At 37.3% G+C, this 22,503-nt stretch overlaps 1 protein-coding gene across 3 annotated transcripts in view; it reads left to right on the plus strand.

The window, feature by feature from the left end:
* Positions 1-1,107: 1,107 nt before the first annotated feature.
* LOC132149040 (signal transducer and activator of transcription 3) overlaps positions 1,108-22,503 on the plus strand; it is a 31,388-nt gene continuing 9,992 nt past the window's right edge. For 2 of the 3 annotated variants that reach the window (XM_059557937.1, XM_059557938.1), the window contains exons 1-12: positions 1,109-1,310; positions 11,799-11,932; positions 15,543-15,786; positions 15,982-16,074; positions 18,184-18,265; positions 18,347-18,447; positions 20,749-20,900; positions 20,990-21,148; positions 21,242-21,334; positions 21,414-21,473; positions 21,558-21,587; positions 21,848-21,941. In XM_059557937.1, coding sequence (XP_059413920.1) covers positions 11,805-11,932; positions 15,543-15,786; positions 15,982-16,074; positions 18,184-18,265; positions 18,347-18,447; positions 20,749-20,900; positions 20,990-21,148; positions 21,242-21,334; positions 21,414-21,473; positions 21,558-21,587; positions 21,848-21,941 — 1,236 coding nt within the window. In that variant the 5' untranslated portion in view covers positions 1,109-1,310; positions 11,799-11,804. Of the gene's footprint in view, positions 1,311-11,798; positions 11,933-15,542; positions 15,787-15,981; positions 16,075-18,183; positions 18,448-20,748; positions 20,901-20,989; positions 21,149-21,241; positions 21,335-21,413; positions 21,474-21,557; positions 21,588-21,847; positions 21,942-22,503 lie in introns of all 3 variants that reach the window. The other variant, XM_059557936.1, reaches the window with a different exon arrangement.

Genomic DNA, 22,503 nt, shown 5'->3' on the forward strand with positions numbered 1-22,503 from the left:
AGCTTACTGAACTTGGACTGGAACTTCTGGACTGTGGAAATCAAAGTCAAAGTTCCTTCGAAATGTGTGAGTAAACACACCAGAGCTACTCAATCATGATGTCAATTTGTAGGTGAATCCAGGGTTTCCTTTGGGAATTCGGGAAATATTTTTTTGATTACTGAGTAAGAAAGGACTGTGGTTAACATTACCTGAAGAGACTTTACTTTTGTTCCATAAATTACAGACAGTGTCACACCTGAAACATGAATTTTGAAACCACTGCTACACTAAAAACCCATTAGAAATTCCTGTAGGAACCCATATACTGTAAAACAGCTGATACTGTTTCTGGTTTTGGGGCTACAAACTGAATATCTCTAGTTACAAAACCATAGTCCAGTATCTTTATTGATATTTTGTTTGCTAAGCCATATTGTTTCTAAAATGATTGCATTTGCAGCAATAAATGTTTTCAGCCTCATAAATAAGTAATAATAATAAATAATTAAATGTTGTTTTGATATTTAATGATTCAATATGTAATTATTTGTTATGCTTTGCTGTAATTTTATGTTTGTAACAATTTTCCAGCACTTTTGGTCCATTTTTGTATGGTTTTGAAAGAGCTTCATACATAATATTTGAGCTGAGTTGAAATTTTCTATTTAAAATGAATAAATAAATAAATAAACCGCACTTTGCGTTATATTGTGTTTTATATAGTGAAAATTCACTTCATTTAGTTTCGCTGTGTGATTTGTGGCAAGTGACACACTTAAACGTGCAGTGTTACAACAAACGATCGAAAAGATTAGAGCAAACGTCACGACAGTACACTTTTTACATACTCTGAATTAAAAGTTGAGATGACGTAGGTACTGCCAGTAATTCAGATGACTTCCAGGCTTGCTGTTCTAGAGACTCGCCCTCCCCCCGCCGTGCCTGGTTTCAGAACAGCGCGTGACGAGGGAGGGCAGAGCGGTCGGAACAGCCTGCCGAGCCAGGGCCATAAACACAGGCGGACTCGAGCTCGGTTGTTCTATGTCCCGCCTCCTTTGCGTCGTTCGAGTTCAGCGATTGGACAAAATCCTGAACTCGTCCGTGAGAGCGTCAAAGTCCTGTCAATCAATGAGAAACTGGAAATGTGCAGCCCTTTTTCGCATAGACCACTGTAGCTTGCGTGTTAATAGTGACGGAAAAGTTGGTAAAGATATTTTTAGAAAAGCGTATAAACTCTTAAACGGTAGTTAGTAAAGTCAATAACGTGTTGATTGTGCTTATATCGGCGGGGGACGTTTTCTCAGAAACCTTGAACGACACTTAGAGGGGTAAGTTGTCCAGCCACGTCGCTTTGTAAGGCAGTGAAGAAAGGCACTTTGTCGCAGCGCTGTCTCTGTGAAGATCGTACACGAGTTACAGTGTCAGATGATGTTTTGCAGTGCTGTTTCAGATCAGTTTGCGCTGATGTAACGATCACAATCTATGGTGCTAGATAACGAGAACGGGATGCGCTCGTGACGGAAATAATGTACACACATTGTTTCATCTGAGCCGTTACATGAACATAGACGAATGTCACTGTGACATGACAAGACGATAGTAGTTACTTGGATGACTTGCTTTCACAAACACTAAATATGTTGCGAATTCCTTAAACAATACAAGATACGAATCCGAAGAAACAAAGTTTTCCTTATCGCTTGAATGCATGTTGTGTAACTTGATGTCAAAGGGGGTTTTTGACCTGTTTTGCTTTATTTCTTTGATTCATCATAAATGCAGATTCTTGGTTATGTCATAGTATGTTTATAGATGCCTTATTGTCGTCTCTCCCGTACCTCTTCTTCTTCTCGGAGTCAGTCAATAAAGCCTTATTTGACCTGGCTGTCAGCATCTTACAGTAATGCCACAGTGTGCTTGTAGTAAATAGACAATATTAACATTAAATTGGGTGAGGTTAATAAAACTATGACGTGAGAAAGGACCAAGTGTAAATACATAAAAGACCTTTATACTCGGAGTTAGAATCAATAATACTTTTTCTAGCATGATTGTCATTATTTACAACATTGCCAAACCGACCAAAGTAAAAAAAAAAATTAAATTACACTACATAAAATAAATAGGATGAGGCAATTAAGGATATAAATTAAACGAAAGAGAATACAAAGGACAATCATAGAATAGCATATTAAACCTCTCTTATTTTCACTTCTCGTAATTGTAGCAGTCATTGGATTTTATTGCCGCCCACCCAGCATAAAAACAGCTCTTTGTATCCCGATTTGGCAGCTTTTATGTTTTAGGATTTAATTGTAGCAGTTGCACCGGTTGTCGTGTTTTTTTTTTCTTTTATCACGCGCTAATTGCTGGGGGATTCCCCACCTCTGCGTCATGACGTCACCGCTTCCAGTATATGGCCGAGGGAATCCTCCTCGCGCGCGACGGTGAACGGCGGCGTCTCGTCCTGCGCCTCTAGTTGGTCGCTCCATTTTCGCTTCTGTCTTTCATGTCGCCTCATAGAGTTTTGCTTTACACTCTTGATTAGATCAGTTTCAGTTTTGCACGATGGCCCGAAGCGATAGACAACTTAGAAATTATGGGTTACGAGATTTATATTTCTACCACTTATTTTGAAGATTTGTAATATATATATATATATATATATATATATATATATATATATATATATATATATATATATATATATATATATATATATATGTATGTGTGTGTGTGTGTGTGTGTGTGTGTGTGTGTGTGGAACATATGTGGATGCCTGCTCTCCCTGTACTATTTGGTCCAAAAAAAAAGAAGGAAAAATATAAATAATGTTTATGATTGGAATAATTAGTCCTCCATATCGTCATTCTTTGTTTCTTCAGTCATGTGTATCTGAAAAGCTGCTCCTTTTGTTTGCCCTTTTAAAGTGTTCAGTGCTAGGAAGAACTTAACACACACAAAAAAAAAAGGATAATCATTTTAATTGTAAATGCTTCTATGCTATACAGTAAAAACATGTTAATTGGTTAACAGTATTTTCTCTTACTCAAAACTGTAATAGATCTAATGGGAAAGGTCATGTAATTTTATAGTAAAATGCTGTTAAATGTTATTTTTCACTTTCAAAAACTGTACAAACGCTCTTATAATTTACAGTGGAAAAACTGTAAATCCACATTCACTTAGAGAAAGGGACACCTCACATTTGATGTTTTTTTTCATTTAAATAATTATGTTTCCTCATAGATTTTTTTAAATCGTTTATGTCAGTTAGGGTTTTATTTGACATCTTATGTTGTTAAATTAATGTTTATTGGATTGTTTTATGCTGTGTGTTACCATGATGTTTTGTGTTGGTTTATGGCACTATGTGCACTTTCTATATATTAGCATTTATCTCAGTTTGTGGAAGAGGTACTTTGAAGGTGAACTTTGGAATATTAACATTATTTCAGTTAACAAAGTATATATTGTTATTATTATTATAATTTTACTTTTAATTTAAGGTCAGTCTGTACAATTTGTGTAATAAAGGTGCTCAGATCAGGATTTTTGGAGCTGATCACAGGAAGCAGTATCTGTTGATAGTTCACAGATACCAATCTTTTTGAAGCCTTATTTTTATCATGCCTCGCTTGTGCAAGTGATAATTCCCGTGTCAACTGTGCTGCTCGCTTATAGTGGAGATGCGATGGTCATTTAAAGCCTTTTGAGAGGGAGAGAGAGCATGCTGTGATTCACTCACACTTTTGGTGAAATTTCGTCTTCACAGAAATTGTTCAAATTACACTGAAAGTTATTTAATAAAGGAATATGAATTGTACCTTTCCTTCAGAATTATATCACTAAAGATCTTAAGCAGTTCAAATGAGTCAGGTCAAATAGATGATATCACCCTTGCTGCGTTAATCAGTCGCTTCCTCTATCTCTTCCCTATCTCACTTATAATGCACTTCAGAGAAGGGCGTAGAGTTCATTTTTCCAGGGACTCAGACCGCAACATTAGACTCACAAATCTACATCTTGTTTTTTCTGGGTCCCTAAGTAATGACTCACACCATTATCACAGAGTGAACTGATCTAATGAAGGCCAGTTTTACCTTTAACCAGTAGTGGAACTTCAGTGAGTACTGTGCAAGACAAGGCTTTGGAGTATATAATTATATATTATTTAGTGATATTATTTGGAAAAAATGCTTTAAAGGGGTCACAGTAATGATGATTGTATGTGTTTGCAGTACACAAGCCGCGATTAAGAAAGCTGACTCCACTGTGAGAAACACAGACACACACAAGACACAATACTTTAGTCTACACGATGCAAAACTCCGCATTTGAACAGTCAATAGCAAAAATTTCATTAAACTATTAAGAAAACATACTTACAGTAGCTGATTCAGAGTAAACGCCAGATTGTCATAACAAAGTTGGAATTGAGCCATTTTTTTGTTTTTTTTTTAGAAATAGCCTTTGCACAGCCAGTCTTGTAGACTACTCTAGGTTCACAAAACTCTTTCCATAAAATGCGTTGGACAAATTCAGGGTAGGGTTTAGAGTTAATTTTGTCAGCTATTTTCATATCAGTCTTAGTCTAAGTCCTGTGTTAAAATGTCCTTGTTAGTTTTTTATCATATTTAGTCTACCTATTCTAATTAGTTTTAGCCAATTTTTAGTCGACTAAAAGTCTCAACATTTTAGTCTTGTTTTAGACTAAAACTGACATTTTAGCATTAAGATTATTATTGATTAACCATACAGCAGTATTCATTTCATTAATTTCATAGTCAGGTTTTAGTCAATTAAATAGTGGTTAAACTGATACAAGTAATTTTTTTTTTAATAATTTTAGTAAACACAAATCAATAGAATGTTGTCATCATCTAGTGTTCTGATTTATTATAGGCTTTTTATTATATAAATCGATACCAAAGACTTATGCAATCTCTCTGTCTACATTATCAAAACAGCTAAATAAAACCAACCCTCTACAGACACCTTGGCAATTGAATCGCCATTGGCTTTTGTTTACTCGCCAGACTGAGACACAGATTGCTCGACGGAGAGAGAAACTCTGATATCAGAGAGTAAAGGTCCAAAGGTTCAGACACTGTAATTGTAAACCACTTAACTTGTATAGCATATCAACCTGGTTGTCCAATTGCTCTCATTTAAAGCTTCATTAGGTTTGTGCTAATTTTGGGATGCTACTTAAAGACTCAGTGCATGTCGTTTCAAATTTGTTGCTTTGTTTTTACGCAATATATTGATATATGCAGTATATATTGATTCTTTTTCAAATGAAAACCGTTATACTGCAGACAAGATCTTTGACAGTTTCTCTGTCAAGTTGTGTCATTTCGTTGAATTTGCTCCTACTTTATTTCTTTTAGGTTGACCTATATGACCTTTTTGTGATGTTTAAGACCAATCAGATACAGATAAGTAAGTGTTTAAAACTTTGAAGGAGGCTTACAGGTCAGTGTTAAAAAGCCTTGCTGTACAAGCAGCCATTATAATTTTTGACTTCATGTAAGATGAAAGTCAGAATATGACATGCTTTTGCCACTGTTAAAAATCTATATGATAAGTGTGACATACTTTCTATTCATTGTGATCACATATTGAAGATTCATGGTTTCATTGCCATTGCAGTGGTTTAAATTCGTGCACACTTATGTGAAACCCATGCCAGTTTTGCTGAAATGCAGCTAGCAGCTGTCAGCTGTTCCTGATATTACTTATTCATGCCCTGAGCTTGCTCTACACCTGACTGCCTAGAGACTTTGATTCACTCCTGCTTAAAAGAGAATCAAAAGTTGTGTTCATTCTGCACATAAACAGTTTTTTTCTTGATCTGATATATATACACATGAGTGAGTGAGTGAGTGAAGTGACATTCAGCCAAGTATGGTGACCCATACTCAGAATTTGTGCTCTGCATTTAACCCATCTGAAAAGCACACACACAGAGCAGTGAACACACACACACACTGTGAGCACACACCCGGAGCAGTGGGCAGCCATTTATGCTGCGGCGCCCGGGGAGCAGTTGGGGGTTCGATGCCTTGCTCAAGTGCACCTAAGTCGTGGTATTGAGGGTGGAGAGAGAACTGTACATGCACTCCCCCCACCCACAATTCCTGCCGGCCCGGGACTCAAACTCACAACCTTTCGATTGGGAGTCCGACTCTCTAACCATTAGGCCACGACTTCCCACCTACATGGGGATGTCACCCTCAGGTCACATGATGAAATCTAACTGATTCAATCAGCTGATTTGCAAGCAAACTAAAATGATTACATTTTATTACTAATTGGTTAATATATGTTTTTTTAATTAGGAAATATGGATATTATGGACTATGCTTCATATAGTTAATAATACATGCAGGTTAAGCCCTGTTCATACTGCATTCATTTTTCAGTTCAGTTCCTTTTAAGATTTCCTTATGACTTTTGTTCATGAATTCTTCCTACTTTGGCATATTATATCATATGTCTTTATATATTTGTGATCTTGGAATCAAGGTGAAGTAATTACAGAAATTACTTTATTACAGTTGGTAATGGTGTTTGTTTTGGGTCAGTAACTTACCAGTACAAATCTGATAAATTAATTTCTGTATGCCTTGCAAACTTGAACAGTTTTATGTAAAGTTTTCTACATTGCTGTTGCAAATTCTGCTGATTTGTCACTAAGAAATTGTTATCTAAGTGACTAACATGGATAAGGTTTTGTCAGAATTGCAAAAATGACTTGATGGTAGTGATAGTTTTGAATGCATCAGTGAAAATGTGTTATTTTATAAACCAGTATAACTATAAACCAGTCTGTAATGATTTAAATGTATTTTATGGCATAAGATTGTAGCTCTATAGCTTCCAACTTGTTGCATATTATGTATTTGTAAAGAAAATATGAACAAAGAAAAATGTAAAGTAAATGTAATATTTAATGAAAAACATAACTATATCTAGCAAATATAAAATATGTTTCACACTTTGCAGCATTTTTTTTATACATGTTTCAAAGTTCAAACTTCAATGTATTACATGTATATTTTTGTCATCAATCTTGAATGTGCTTGAGCCTTAGTATTGTTTTGCACTAATTACTTGGTGCACAAGGTAGCAACACTGAAGTCACAGAAACACAGAAGTTGGTCATATGGCATGCTGTCAACTGGACTTTGAAAGGCCATATGCTCAGTTCAAAGTGTTCACTCCAACACTGAAGTAAACCTTGGTTTATTATTCAAAAATCTACTCCCGATAAACTGGTTGTAAGTATACTTATACTGTACATCACTTTGTATAAAAGTGGTTCTTTCTGATGGAAATAAAGCTTATTCTGGGCAATAATAAGTATTTGTAAGTGATCGTCTATGTAAATCACAGTTGCTTATCTTCCTTTAAGAATTTAGAATATGATCCTGTGCTGAGTGTTACGGTTAATTCCAGAACTTATCGGAATAACAGAAAATCCATTTCAAGCAGTGGAAACTGCAGGAATGCCACTTAATTAAACTGTGCATCTGTTCCCACTTGTATCTTATGAATGATTGTTTGTGCCGTAGTAGACAGGTAGGAGGTGAGAGACATTGTTAAAGACAGAGAACAACGGATCAGAACAGCTCGCTTCTGTAATCTTCACAGAAATGAAAAGGAAGCTAAGGTCACAGCCAGGTCTTTTTATCTCATACTGAATGTTGATCTCCTCTGTGAGTGTCACATACTTTGAACTACACCAACATTAAGCTTCCGGCAGCTCGTGTGGAATAGTTTGCAAGAGCCCTTTTAGAAACACAACAAGGCTGTGAAAGCAGAGTAGTGAGTTGATGAGTTTATTTGTCCGGTGTGATGACGTTTCATGTCCCCAAAAACCTCGGTAGTCCCATTTTGCCACTTGTTAGCAACTGCCCTTTTGAAGACAAGTAAAAGCGTTAAATAAATAAATAAAATGTGAATATATCTTGACCTTGAGACAACCAAAAACCTTTTCGAAAACCCACTGATTTCAGGACAATGGATCCGCAAGTTCTAATAAGCGATCTCATAGACAATACATTTTTGGTTCCCCAAAGATCCTTTCAGTGAACAGATCTTAAGAGAACCATTTTATTTCTTAGTGTGAAGAGCATTTTAATAATCTAAAGAACCTTTCCACTTAAAATAACCTTTTTTGCAATTGAAAAATTCCATGTTAAAGGGATAGTTCACCCAAAAATGAACATTTGCTGTGAATTTACTCAGCCTCAGGCCATCTAAGATGCATACGTTACGTCATTGTGTGATTATGAAAACAAACTAGTGAATTGAATTATTTCATTGACCTGAGCTGTCCGAAAAAAACAGTTTGCAGAAAAGAACAGCATTTCCCTGTTTGCCTGAGGATATGGATTACAGGTAATGATCAGTTTCTTGCACAGACTGATCGTTTCGCTTCATAAGACCTCAATATATTATCAGGAGCCACTGGTATTAATTTTGTGTTCCTTGCTATTAGTGTTGCACAATTGATCGAATTGAATTTCTAATTGCAATTACAATTATGGTTGCCACAATTATGTTATCGTTCAAAACCGCAATTAATCATTCAAAGTCCACTTATGTTATTCTGCGTGCTTAAGATGCATTATTTTTCCCCACATTTTATCTTAAGGGTTTTTCCCATTATTTTAATTCTAGTTTTAGTATAAAATTATAATACCATTCATATTTTAACTTTTTTAGCATTTAAAGAAGAAACCAATCCGATGTTGACTTAATACAATAGAAAAGCACTAAAAGTTTTTCAGTTAGTGTTTTCAGCTTGTTTATTTCCATTTAAAAATACGGCATGTAGTTGCATCAAATAATGCTATAAACATCATTCAATGTAAATTGTAATAATCGTAATTAATAATCGCAATTACAATTTCAAGGGAATCGTGCAGCCCTACTTGCTATGCTTTTTTTCAATTTTCAAAAACGGGCAGCCACTCACTTGCATTTTATGAATTGTTTTACTTAAAGCTACAGTCTGTAACTTTTTTGTTTATATAGTATCCAAAATACATTTTTGGGCAAGTCTGTCCGTCAATTCTGTCATAGTGTTTTATTTTTATACCATCATTTATTCACTCAAAAGTTATTTTAAACTTGAATGAGTTTCTTTCTTCTGCTGAACATAAATGGTATTTTGAGGAATGTGGAAAACCAAACAGTTGCTGGTCCACAGTAAGTTCAAAAAAAATTTTTTCTACTATTAAAGTAAGTGTGGACCAGCAACTATTTGGTTACCCAAGTTCTTCAAAATATCCTCTTTTGTGTTCAGCACAAGAAAGAAATTTGGTTCAGGTTTGGGACAATATGTGAGTAAATAATGACCAAAATTTTATTTTAGGGTGAACTATCCCTTTAATGATAGTAGGCTGCCTGTTCCATTTAAGAGCTGCATGCATCTAGTATACAGGCACATATCAGACTTTCTCTCAACTGTTTACTTTCATTTTAGACATAACCAACTGAGTCTCTACGTTAACTTTATGTGTTTTGATAGTACTAGTGCAAAAGATAACAGAATGTTGAAACATTTTTATTCTCCACGATCAAAAATCGTCATATCGCACACCCCTACAAGCACAGTATCCACACTGGTGTGGTGACTAACAGCCACACACTAGATTAATCCGCGCTGTTACGGTGCACAACCAACGCAAGGAAGATAATGACGCAAATAGCTGCATTTAATGTTTTTCAAACAGAGATGGCGTCAAAGAGGCAAACCTACGGACTGCAGCTTTAAGAAAAAAAAAATCACCAACATCTTGGATGGCCTGAGGGTCAAGAAATTATCAGGAAATTTTCATTTTTGGTTGAACTGTCCCTTTAGAGGTTCTTTATGGAACCAACATTGCAAATAATATAGAGTATAGGAGTCTAAATTCTCATAAAATCTCCTAGTGTAGCTAAAGTTGCCAAAGAGGTTGACCAGAAGTTATATATGAAGTTGTATATGAAGTTTCATTTGAGCACATTTATATATCTCTTAAACCACAGGCTATCAACCTCCAGGGTTGGACACCAGTGTACTCATTGTGGTTTTAGGGGAGTTGGCATACTCCAAACTTGCAAACTCATTTTAGAGCTGAAATATAAACTTCCTCCATGCTTTACCTGAATCCCTCCCGTCTCTGAGCCTATTGTTCTCCTTCAGCTTTCCGCCGAGGCTTCTGTATATTTCAGACAGATCTTCTTACAGCCTGAAGTGCTTGCTGGTTTTCAGCTCAGTTTGACTCATCCTCTGTGTCTATGACATTTTTCTCTATGCACTTTGAATCACAAACTCAGCCAATATAATTTCAGTCACACCAGCTCTGAGAAGTGCTTCTGGTTACTGAGCATATCAAGGAAGGAAAGCTAACCAACACGGAGTGCCAGGGTATCGTTTTAAGCCTCTCTCAAGTTGTGTAAGTGATCAGTGGACATTTAGGTTGCAGTGTGAGAACAGATTCAGGAAATAAGGGCGTTATGAATAAGCACTGATTTGGGATTATCATTCATACTCCTGGGAATGTTTTTTGTTGTTGTTGTTATTCTTGAGAGCATTGACATGCTGTAAATTGAGAATGGATGCCAGGTGGTGGAAGACAACCAAATCTTCCCTCAGGGTGCACATAGACCATAAGCTTTGTGGTGTCCTCTTTTACACGTAAAGTTCTTAGCAATATGATCCAAGGTAATGCATATCATCTATTATGCAGTGCTCCTAATATGGAATGTTCCTGAAAAAAAAAACCCAGGGGTGTCAAATAAGTTCTTGTTGCATCTCTTTAACCCGTGTTATTCATATTATGCAACAGAGACTTCCTTTCCCATTAGATATGATTGAACTGCTTTGTTTGTCTGCTCAATTTCGGTTTTAAAATAGATTGATCAGGGCGTTTGAATTTACAGTGGTTGTTTCTAAATGAAGATTTCCCAATTGATGGATCTGTGATGTCTTCTGCGATCAATGCTGTAGTTCACTTTTATGACATTTATCTAATTTCATTTTTACTTATTGATAAATTGCTTGATGGTTTGAGCATTGTTTATATATTACTTAATATGCTGTGTATAATGTGCAAAACCTTAGACCATGTCTACACCGCATTGCACCGTGGAAAAACTTGAGGCTGTCTAGGTCTTTTTTCACTTGGCTTTGAGGACGCATTTCCCTTGCGTCCTTATCTCTCTGTCCTTCAATGTGCAAACCTGAGCAAAAGGGAGTGAAGAAAAAGTGTTGTGTGCCAGCACTGGTCTTTTTTAGTCTGTTTGTCAGCACAAACCTCCGTGTGTGGGTGTGGATGTGGTGAACTGCAAGTGTGTGTTCCACAGCATTTTGAGGTAATGTTGAGACAAATAGCGTTCATGGGCTTTTGAGGTTTTCCTCTTTCAACGGATGCTCTTGCTGCTTTACGATCAACAGCCACTGATTTCTTTGGCCTCGGCATGCTGGTGACATGCACATTACACTTCCTTGACATTGCTAATGTTTGTCTGGTTTGTTGATAAGACTGTTTTGCTCATGAAGACTAGACATTTTTTTTTTTTTTTAATAAAGATTTTTTTAATTGTGAAATTAGCTGAATATTGTGGCAATATACATTGCAGATCTTGATATGTGCTATATATGTCTGTTTTGAATGTTGTTGAGGTACTTTCACTCTTTAAGTTTGCATTTTTAGAGGAAGGAACAAGGAAAAAATAACTTGACAAGCCCAAGGGACCAGTTGTGTTTGTCTGCCTCATGTCAAGGGAGTTCTTAGTTCTCTCTCTGTATCCTGCAGGTCAACATGGCCCAGTGGAATCAGTTACAGCAGTTGGAGACGCGGTATCTGGAGCAGCTGTATCACCTGTACAGTGACAGCTTTCCTATGGAGCTGCGGCAGTTCTTGGCCCCCTGGATCGAGAGCCAGGACTGGTGAGTTGCCATCAATAGGATGTGACCTAAGAGATAAAGACCTTAGCACTCTGTGTCTTATCTGAGCAGCAAAACATAATGTTTGTTTGATTTCTTTTACATCGGGGCGTAGGCAACGGATGGGCCTGACTGGCACAGGCCCACCCTTCTGATGAATAGCCCCTCCCAGTTTATTATACAAATGTAATATTTGTTAAATAATTATTGTTTAATCTATTTTACCACAATTACACACCTATTCTAACATTCGAATAATAAATAAAGCTTAATTATGAATGTAATTTGGGCTCAGTCAGTGTTTTCAGTCATTTAGTGTGCGGTGTCTGAATAATTTTTATAACATTTGCAACTGACGTGGACGACTAACTGCATCTGGTTCTGAATATGTATGTTCATTTAAATAATGAATTAACATATACAAAAAATCACAAACATGACATCTGAATCAAATCATTTTATACACTTACATGTAATATAGCCTATTTGAGGAAATATGATGAGGAAATACAGTACCTTGAATAGGTTACATTTATGTAGAATGATGAAATGAAAATGAAATGACTTCTGTTTTCAGGAATAAGTAAAGCTGCATTTAATTTTCGTTCTAACTGATAGTCCTGGTTTGTATGTGGACAGGTTGTAGCAACTGTAATCTGTAGCAGTATTTAGGCATTGGGGCTTTTGTGAATGATTTTAGGTTATGTGGAAAATAAGTTTTACTATGTCTTCTATTATGTCTTGTGGTATGTCTTAATATTGTGTTCATTGATTTATTTTTCAATAGGATCAAAGAATATTAAGACTGACTAACTTTTGACTCTTTCTGATATCTGATGACCCTCTAACTATTAAACCACACACTGACCCTTTGTTTCTCTGCTAGAAGTAGGGGTGGTTGTGGACTAATGGTTAGAGAGTCTGACTTGTAACCCGAAGGATGTGGGTTTGAGTCTCAGTACTGGCAGGAAATGTAGGTGGGGGCAGTGAATGTACAGCGATCTCTTCCACCTTCAGTAACCACGACTGAAATACATGCACATTCATTGTGCAGCAGATGGCTGCCCACTGCTCCGGGTGTGTGTTCACAGTGTGTGTGTTCACTACTCACTGCTGTGTATGTTTGCGCACTTTGATGGGTTAAATGCAGAGCACAAATTCGGAGTTATTGTTGATCTCCGTCAGAACTTCCTAAATGAAGATCCTGTTACCTGGGCAAACAATGTAAATGTTGCACTTATCCAAGAGTACAACGGACTCCTCTCAAAGACTGAAGAACAAATGCAATTCATTATGCAGATGAATAATGTCAGAGATAGAGAGCACCAAAATCTGTTTCCAGGTCCTCTCAAGAGTACTGTGGCTGAAGGACTAGTCGGATCGACATAAATATCAAGATCAGATCTCAGTTTTGTTCCAAATTCACTTTTTTTCACCAGTACAGTAATTTCACTTTTTAAAATGCCTCTATGTCTTCAAGAACTTTGCAGCTTAAGGACATGTATTGTCACCTCGATCTAGATCAGATTGCAGTTTTTAAATCGAGCAGCGTGTTTTTTTTTTTTTCTTGACATCTTATGTATTTGTTTCTGTTTATTTCTGTTTGTATAACTGTTTTCACAGTTTACTAATGGGATTGTATAATGATTAATTACGTGCTGTTATAGTCATTAAGGCAGGATTTCAGTTTTGTTGAGCACGCCCCAAACATAGTCCGCCTAACTCAGCGAAATTTGCTTTGTTTACATTGCTCACGAAGGGGAGTTGACTGGGCGGGTGAGAGCAGAAGATTTCAAAAGTACAAAAATAAGGGCCATCCTAATATGTATACAGGGTTCGACAATAAGCACTGCTTGATGGCCCGGGGCCAGTGTGACAGACGCTTTGGATAGCGGACGGATTAGTCCCTAGTTGGGTCGATCGGTCCGCTGTTGCGTCGTTATGAAAGTTTAGCATTTGCACTTGTTTTATAACCTTGACATTTTAAATGTATAACATTTTAATGCATTCAAATGCAAAAAGACTCAAAAGAACTCAATTCAGTGCTTGCATGCTTTGTTACACATGCATGCCACGCCTCTAACAATAGGCAAGCATTGGTGTTCTCAGTTATTTATTTATTTATTTTTTACCGACAAATACACATCACCACATAACCACCACTGACTGGGCCAGTACAAAAAAAATCCTCATACAAAAAAAAGTGTCATTTTTAAAAAATAATTATATAACTTATTAAATAAATAATTAACAATGCCAGTTGTTTCTCACAGAATGACTTTAAATACTTTCTGACATCATGATAAGTGAAGATATTAATCATTTGATTACATGGAGGTGTTTTTTTAGCAGCTTGTTATACTCATAAGGTGTGACCACTCCTAGATATCATGTACTGCACTTCCTTATTCTTAGAATGAATTTTAGTTATCGTCTTTAGAGTCATCTGTATTGATGCCACGCCTCTGCCCGTAAAGTGCTCCTGGAAAGTCTGTGTGAACAATAACATGAACCAGTGCCATTTTTTCCCTCTGAATTTCCTCATAGCCTCAGTGTAAATGGCTGCTTTGTGGTTCTGTTGTGGAATATGAAATGTCACTCTTAAATGACTCATGGCCGGTTTCTGTCTCACTGCATGCATCTTTAAATTGAAAGAGTGGAGCAAGAAAAAAAAATGGAGGGAGGGAGGGAAAGGGGAAAGAAAATGAAGCTGGGTAATCTTGGTTGTCAACTAGTGAAATCTCCCATATACTCCCATAGGGGGCAGCACAACACTTAATCATGAGGTTGCAGCATATGAAGTGTTTGTGATGTAACGTTTTATCTTATTTTTAATAGATTAATAAGGTTGTCTTTTTTTCTGTTCTTTTTTTTTTTTTTTACTAAACTTTTACAGTTTTGGTGCTGCATTTCACTTTGAATGCCCAAAGGCATCGTCCTACACTTGAATGTACAGCTCTCTCTGTCATTTCACATTTTCACGCACATTTAAAGAAGCATGGCACATGTAAGACAGTAGAGCTGTCAGTCAGCAGATTTTAATCTATTTAATGACCACAGTAGATAACAACCCTGTTTTATTTAATTTTCCCTTGAGAGGAGTGAAATATGAATCTGTTTGCACTGTTTGTAAAGTATTAAAATTACTGGATTATCAAAAAATATGTATTTCCATGTGGTTATTTAATTTAATATTTAATATACAAACATTTCTAGCAAATAAATGTATTATACTGTATATACCAGTAGCTAAATATCAAATTACTCATACTTTGATCTATCATTTTGGTTATACTGCTTATCCTAGACACAGAGATATTTTAATGATGATATTTTCATGTGCCCTTGTTGACACTGAAAAATGTGCTAATGTGTGTCAGTTGGGAAAAGCTAAAGGGACTGAACCAGCCATTAGACACTTAAAATTATTATTATTAAAACTATAATGACGCGTTCTCTGTGAAAGTATTGCTGATTTGGTTGTAGTTTTTGAATTCCTTGAATTCCTGGTTTTGTTGCAGGTAAAGACGTGTCTAATTGTCAAATGCATGAATGGAATAGAGAAAGCTTCCCATTACCCATTATATGAGCCTGTTTGTTCTGTCTGTTACAGGGCATATGCAGCCAACAAGGAGTCTCACGCCACGCTTGTGTTTCATAACCTGCTGGGGGAGATCGATCAGCAGTACAGCCGCTTCCTGCAGGAGAACAATGTCCTGTACCAACACAACCTGCGGCGCATCAAACAGCACCTGCAGAGCAAGTATCTGGAGAAGCCCATGGAGATCGCCCGCATCGTGGCCCGCTGCCTGTGGGAAGAGCAGCGTCTGCTGCAGACGGCCACCACTGCACAGCAGGTACACACACACACACACATGCACACGCACACACACACACACACACACATACACATATATATATATATATATATATATGTATAGATATATCTGCTCACCAAAAAGTCCTTTTCAGTCAAACACACAGTAACAAAATACACAAAGTACGTGGACATAATCAGATTTATTTTTCTCCAATTTCTCGCACATCTCTAGGACGGCCAGGTTGCCCATCCCACTGGCACAGTGGTGACCGAAAAACAGCAGATACTGGAACACAACCTGCAGGATATCAGGAAGAGAGTACAGGTGTGTACATAAAATCACACTTTAATTAACTAAAATTGATTTGTCTTGTTCACAGTTACAGGTGCATATGCATCACTTTATCATCTATCCTAAAGATGCAGTTTTGAATACAAACCTTTTCTTTAACAGCATTTTTGACATGTACAGTCGTGGCCAAAAGTTTTGAGAATTACATAAATATTAGTTTTCAAAAAGTTTGCTGCGAAACTGCTTTTAGATCTTTGTTTCAGTTGTTTTTGTGATGTACTGAAATATAATTACAAGCACTTCATACGTTTCAAAGGCTTTTATCGACAATTACATGACATTTATGCAAAGAGTCAGTATTTGCAGTGTTGGCCCTTCTTTTTCAGGACCTCTGCAATTCGACTGGGCATGCTCTCAATCAACTTCTGGGCCAAATCCTGACTGATAGCAACCCATTCTTTCATAATCACTTCTTGGAGTTTGTCAGAATTAGTGGGTTTTTGTTTGTCCACCCGCCTCTTGAGGATTGACCACAAGTTCTCAATGGGATTAAGATCTGGGGAGTTTCCAGGCCATGGACCCAAAATTTCAACATTCTGGTCCCCGAGCCACTTATCACTTTTGCCTTATGGCACGGTGCTCCATCGTGCTGGAAAATGCATTATTCTTCACCAAACTGTTGTTGGACTGTTGGAAGAAGTTGCTGTTGGAGGGTGTTTTGGTACCATTCTTTATTCATGGCTGTGTTTTTGGGCAGAAGTGTGAGTGAGCCCACTCCCTTGGATGAGAAGCAACCCCACACATGAATGGTGTCAGGATGCTTTACTGTTGGCATGACACAGGACTGATGGTAGCGGTCACCTTTTCTTCTCCTGACAAGCCTTTTTCCAGATGCCCCAAACAATCAGAAAGGGGCTTCATCGGAGAATATGACTTTGCCCCAGTCCTCAGCAGTCCATTCACTATACTTTCTGTAGAAGATCAATCTGTCCCTGATGTTTTTTTTGGAGAGAAGTGGCTTCTTTGCTGCCCTTCTTGACACCAGGCCATCTTCCAGAAGTCTTGGCCTCACTGTGCGTGCAGATGCGCTCACACCTGCCTGCTGCCATTCCTGAGCAAGCTCTGCACTGGTGGCACTCCGATCCCGCAGCTGAATCCTCTTTAGGAGACGATCCTGGCGCTTGCTGGACTTTCTTGGACGCCCTGAAGCCTTCTTTACAAGAATTGAACCTCTTTCCTTGAAGTTCTTGATGATCCTATAAATTGTTGATTTAGGTGCAATCTTAGTAGCCACAATATCCTTGCCTGTGAAGCCATTTTTATGCAACGCAATGATGGCTGCACGTGTTTCTTTGCAGGTCACCATGGTAAACAATGGAAGAACAATGATTTCAAGCATCACCCTCCTTTTAACATGTCAAGTCTGCCATTCTAACCCAATCAGCCTGACATAATGATCTCCAGCCTTGTGCTCGTCAACATTCTCACCTGAGTTAACAAGACGATTACTGAAATGATCTCAGCAGGTCCTTTAATGACAGCAATGAAATGCAGTGGAAAGGTTTTTTTGGGATTAAGTTTTCATGGCAAAGAAGGACTATGCAATTCATCTGATCACTCTTCATACCATTCTGGAGTATATGCAAATTGCTATTATAAAAACTTAAGCAGCAACTTTTCCAATTTCCAATATTTATGTAATTCTCAAAACCTTTGGCCACGACTGTAAAAGTAGTCATCTTGCAAAGTGGGTTTTCATGCCACAGACCCTCAAATGTGATGATCCCCTTTTCTAAAATAATAATAATAAAAATAATATATTTTTTTGTATAAAGACTAATTAATTTTCTTTAACATTTATTTGGAAATTATTTATTTTTTGTTATGTACTGATAGATGTGTAAACTAGGGCTGTCAATAGAGTAAAATAAATGTGATTAATCTACTCATTTCAGAATAGTTCTTATAAAAGCTGTGATTAAAAAAAGTAATACTTATTAACCCTTTTTTAAAATAATTTTTGGCTCCCAGCACCCACTTACAGCCCCAGTTTGCCCATATTTTAACATATTGCCCTGGAGTACAAAATATCTTATATTTTACATCCTCTCACTCTCCATCTGACATAATCTTTCTGTGCAGGATATGGAGCAGAAGATGAAGATGTTGGAAAATCTGCAAGATGATTTTGACTTCAACTACAAAACTCTTAAAAGTGCTGGAGGTATGACGAGTACATGTACCAAAATCTCTCTAATAGCCTCAATCACTGATAAAATCTCAACAAATCTGTGTTACCTTTCAGAGTTGTCCCAGGACCTGAATGGAAACAGCCAGGCAACAGCCACCAGGCAGAAGATGACTCAGCTTGAGCAGATGCTTAGTGCTCTGGATCAGCTGAGGAGGGTAAGATACACCGGGTTCCCACGGGTTCTTGAAATCCTTGAAAGTTTGTCAATCTGAAAAAAAACAAAATCCACGGCCCTGAAAAAGTTTTTGAAAATAAACATACTTTGATGCAGGTCATTGAAAATGCTTGAATTTATTTTGTGTAAGATGTTTTCTGAATAAAATGCCATATTATTTCCTCTGGTCCGCTAATCTGTTATTTCACCAACAATTCATGGCCTATGCATACAAGCTCGATGATTTACATGAGTTAACGTGCATTTACGCATTACGTGAAGTGTTTCGCCCGTGAGGTACTTTGTGTTGGCTGGGATTTCTGAATCACCCAAAATGTCTGACCATTATTGCCTGCTCCCGTGATTTTTGTGTCCAAGCCCGCCCGCTCCTTGCAAACATTCTAATATTGCATAATTTTCATGCTTCAGGGAGCCGCTATCAATAAGCAGAATATTTAAATCTCTTTTGGATCGGCCATCTCTCTCTCCTCAACCCGTGATCAGTCAAATCTGACTCCTGCAGCTCGTGTTTTCTCTCCCTTTGGCTACTTTTAAACCGTAAATGGGTTGATTTCCCCCGTGGGTTAAAGGTTTGGAATGTTGCTTAATTACATTTGACTAAAATGCTTGGATTGAAACATTTATCATTCTGCTTATGATAAAACTGTGCTAGATGTTTAGTTTTGTGCAGGAGGGCCACTGGTAGGAAGCATTTTAGCTTATGATCAATATGCATAACAGTGACTGTAAAATATGTATTTTAGATATGGAAATTTGGGATATGGTCATTGCACTACTTTGGGCACTACTTTAACCACCAACCAACCACACCCCAGCCCCCCTCCCCGCGCATACCCACTGTCCTCTTTTTGGAAAACTAAAATATGGTCACCCTACTACCCTACAAACTACTAGGATGGTACCTCTGTGTTTCACAGACACACCCGGAAATTAATGTTGAATTGCTTTGCTTGTTAAGATAATGTAAACCCATGAGGCAAGAAAAACTAAAAAAGCATATTCATATATCTTAAAACTTCTGCTTACATGAGCCTAAACTCTTTTTAATAAAATCCATGATTATCCATGATTAAGTTAATATCTGATTATTTTAGATTACAGTATAGGATGTACCGAATATTCTTCAGTTTTATGCAAAACAGAAATACAACAAATATAATATCAGATCTAGTTTTTTTTGCATAGTTGTGTTTGACACATGAACCCTGTAACAATGTATCTTACAAGATAATACGATGTAACATCGCTCTCACTTGAAATGTGTCCCCACATTAAGTCCTTGAATTTGAGGATATTGGACCTGGAAAGTCCTTGAAAGGTCCTTGAATTTGAAGTTAATCAAGGTGTGGGAACCTTGGATACAGAATCAAGTCACAAAATACAGTTTCCCTTTTCACACATTAATACCAGTCAGTTGCCGGTAAAATGACCAGAACGGGTTTACCAGTAAATACAAAAATGCACTGTTCACACAGGCAATGACTTTCCATCTTTTTACCGGTAAATCACCATTCACACTTCAATTTCAAAATCCTTTTAAATTCTGTTACATCATTAACCAGAATGACCTCTGAACAGCTGTTTTATGTTTTTGTTGATGCTGCATTTGTCCCAGAGACACATCGCATTAGACAAATTCAAATCGAACTACACTGTGTGTAGTAAATGTGTCATTCGCGTCAGAATGTTATGATAGGTCTAGAGTAAACAAATTACTTCAGCACATTCTGAACTTGTACCAAAGTCTCTTTGCGACAAGTCATGTCACTCGGCGGCCATCTTTGAAACACCTCTCGTGCGTCCAAGTGCAGCTCCTATCTCTATGAATGGGGAAACAACAAGTTTTGGATAAAATTTCATATTTGAAATAACCAAAGAAATCTGACGACAACAGTGTCATAAATATTGTTATTTTTGCTCAAATAGCATTATAAAAAGCTTATTTCTTAGGCTAGATCAGCCAGTGCACATGCACAGCCCTAAGAGCCCGTCTCAGAGCGCTGACTGTTTCTATAGCAACCGGGACTTCTAAGGGCAGCTGCAGTGATGTGAGGACTTTACCGATTAGCGATTGGCTCTTTCATTCAGAAGGCGGGGCTTCCTGTGATTGAGTGGTCCATATCGAGCTTTGCATTTTTCCCCATTCAAAACTTTACAAGTGACATGTCTTGGGTATTCTATAGTCTTTGCTTTTTAACATACTCATACTTACAACCTTCATTTTGTGTTCACAAAATATGTTTTACATTCACACTGATGATCTTTTTTTTCTGTTTTGCAGCAAATAGTGACTGAGATGGCAGGGCTGTTGTCTGCCATGGACTTTGTGCAGAAGAATCTGACAGATGAAGAACTGGCGGACTGGAAGAGGAGGCAGCAGATCGCTTGCATCGGAGGACCACCGAACATCTGCCTGGACCGCTTAGAGACATGGTACACAGTCCATTCACAAACAAACCTGCTTTTAAATCGCACCGCCTTTTTATGGATTGGCTTATTTTTTTTAAATTTCTTTCTTTCAGGATCACCTCTTTGGCTGAGTCTCAGTTGCAGATAAGACAGCAGATCAAGAAACTGGAGGAGCTTCAGCAGAAGGTCTCGTACAAAGGAGATCCGATTATTCAACACCGCCCAGCTCTAGAAGAGAAGATCGTAGACCTGTTCCGCAACCTTATGAAGAGGTTTGAAAGCACTTACTCGTGTGTGTGTGTGTGTAAACGTAATGAACCAATGAAGCAGGATCTGATCAGCGATGTATGCTTGTGTCATTGCAGTGCATTTGTTGTTGAGAGGCAGCCTTGCATGCCCATGCACCCTGACCGACCACTTGTCATCAAAACAGGAGTTCAGTTCACCACCAAAGTCAGGTGGGTACACACAGAGGTGAGTCATAAAGGAAAGACCTCTAGACACATATGGTAAATTTTTCCCCCTCCCCTCTTTCAGGTTACTTGTGAAATTTCCAGAGTTAAACTACCAGCTGAAAATCAAAGTGTGTATTGACAAGTAAGTCCCACCTCCTGCGTGTGACATCAGAATGAAATGACTTGCACATGCTAAATTTGAATCTTTTCCTCCTGTGTTCTGCAGGGAGTCAGGTGACGTGGCAGCCATTCGAGGGTGAGTTTTTAGGTTAAAAGGATGACATTCTCACAGAGTTAAACTGTCATATGGTTATTTACATATTACATATTGGACAGGCCAATTAATTGGCCAGTATTTGGGCAATAAAATAAATGTTTCAGCTGTTTTGTAGAAGTTTAATTTTTATCATTAAATTATATTTAGTTACAAAAAAAATGTGGTGGAATGAAGTCTCTTTCTTGCTTGTACCTGTAAAAGTTGCTGTATTATGGAGTCCCCTGCTTCTTTTTCTCCAGTTCACGAAAGTTCAACATCCTTGGCACCAACACGAAGGTGATGAACATGGAGGAATCCAACAATGGCAGCCTGTCAGCAGAGTTCAAACATCTGGTAAGTTCAGCCATTACGCCAAACATTTTTTTTTCAGTGCAGAACCATACCATTTATGGTTGGCACTCTGAAGCAAAATTAAACTTCTTTAAAACACACTTTTTAAACTTGTGTTTATTGTGTGTACTAACAATGTCCAGCATTGAATATATTTAACCTCAAGCATGTTCTTTCATCTTCATGTTCAGGGTTATTGAAACTATTTTATGAGAGGCAATAATGTTGGTTGCCCGAGGCCATCATTTCTGTAAAAACTGATCATGAATAAATAATTTTCACTCAGTAGATTATTTATTTTAGTCTTTGTTAAGTTCATCATAGTTTAAAAAATGTAATGTAAATTAAATCCATCGAAGCATAAAAGATGTTTAAATAAATTATTTATATTAGAGCTGTCAAATCGCTTAATCACGATTAATCGCATCCAAAATAAAAGTTTGTGTTTGCATAATATATGTGTGTGTACTGTGTATATTTGAATGTATATATAAATACACGCACATACATGTATACATATATATTTAACAAATATTTACATGTATACATATATTCATATTTAAAT

This window comes from Carassius carassius, chromosome 9 (assembly GCF_963082965.1).
Source record: "Carassius carassius chromosome 9, fCarCar2.1, whole genome shotgun sequence".
NCBI classification, from domain to species: domain Eukaryota; kingdom Metazoa; phylum Chordata; class Actinopteri; order Cypriniformes; family Cyprinidae; genus Carassius; species Carassius carassius.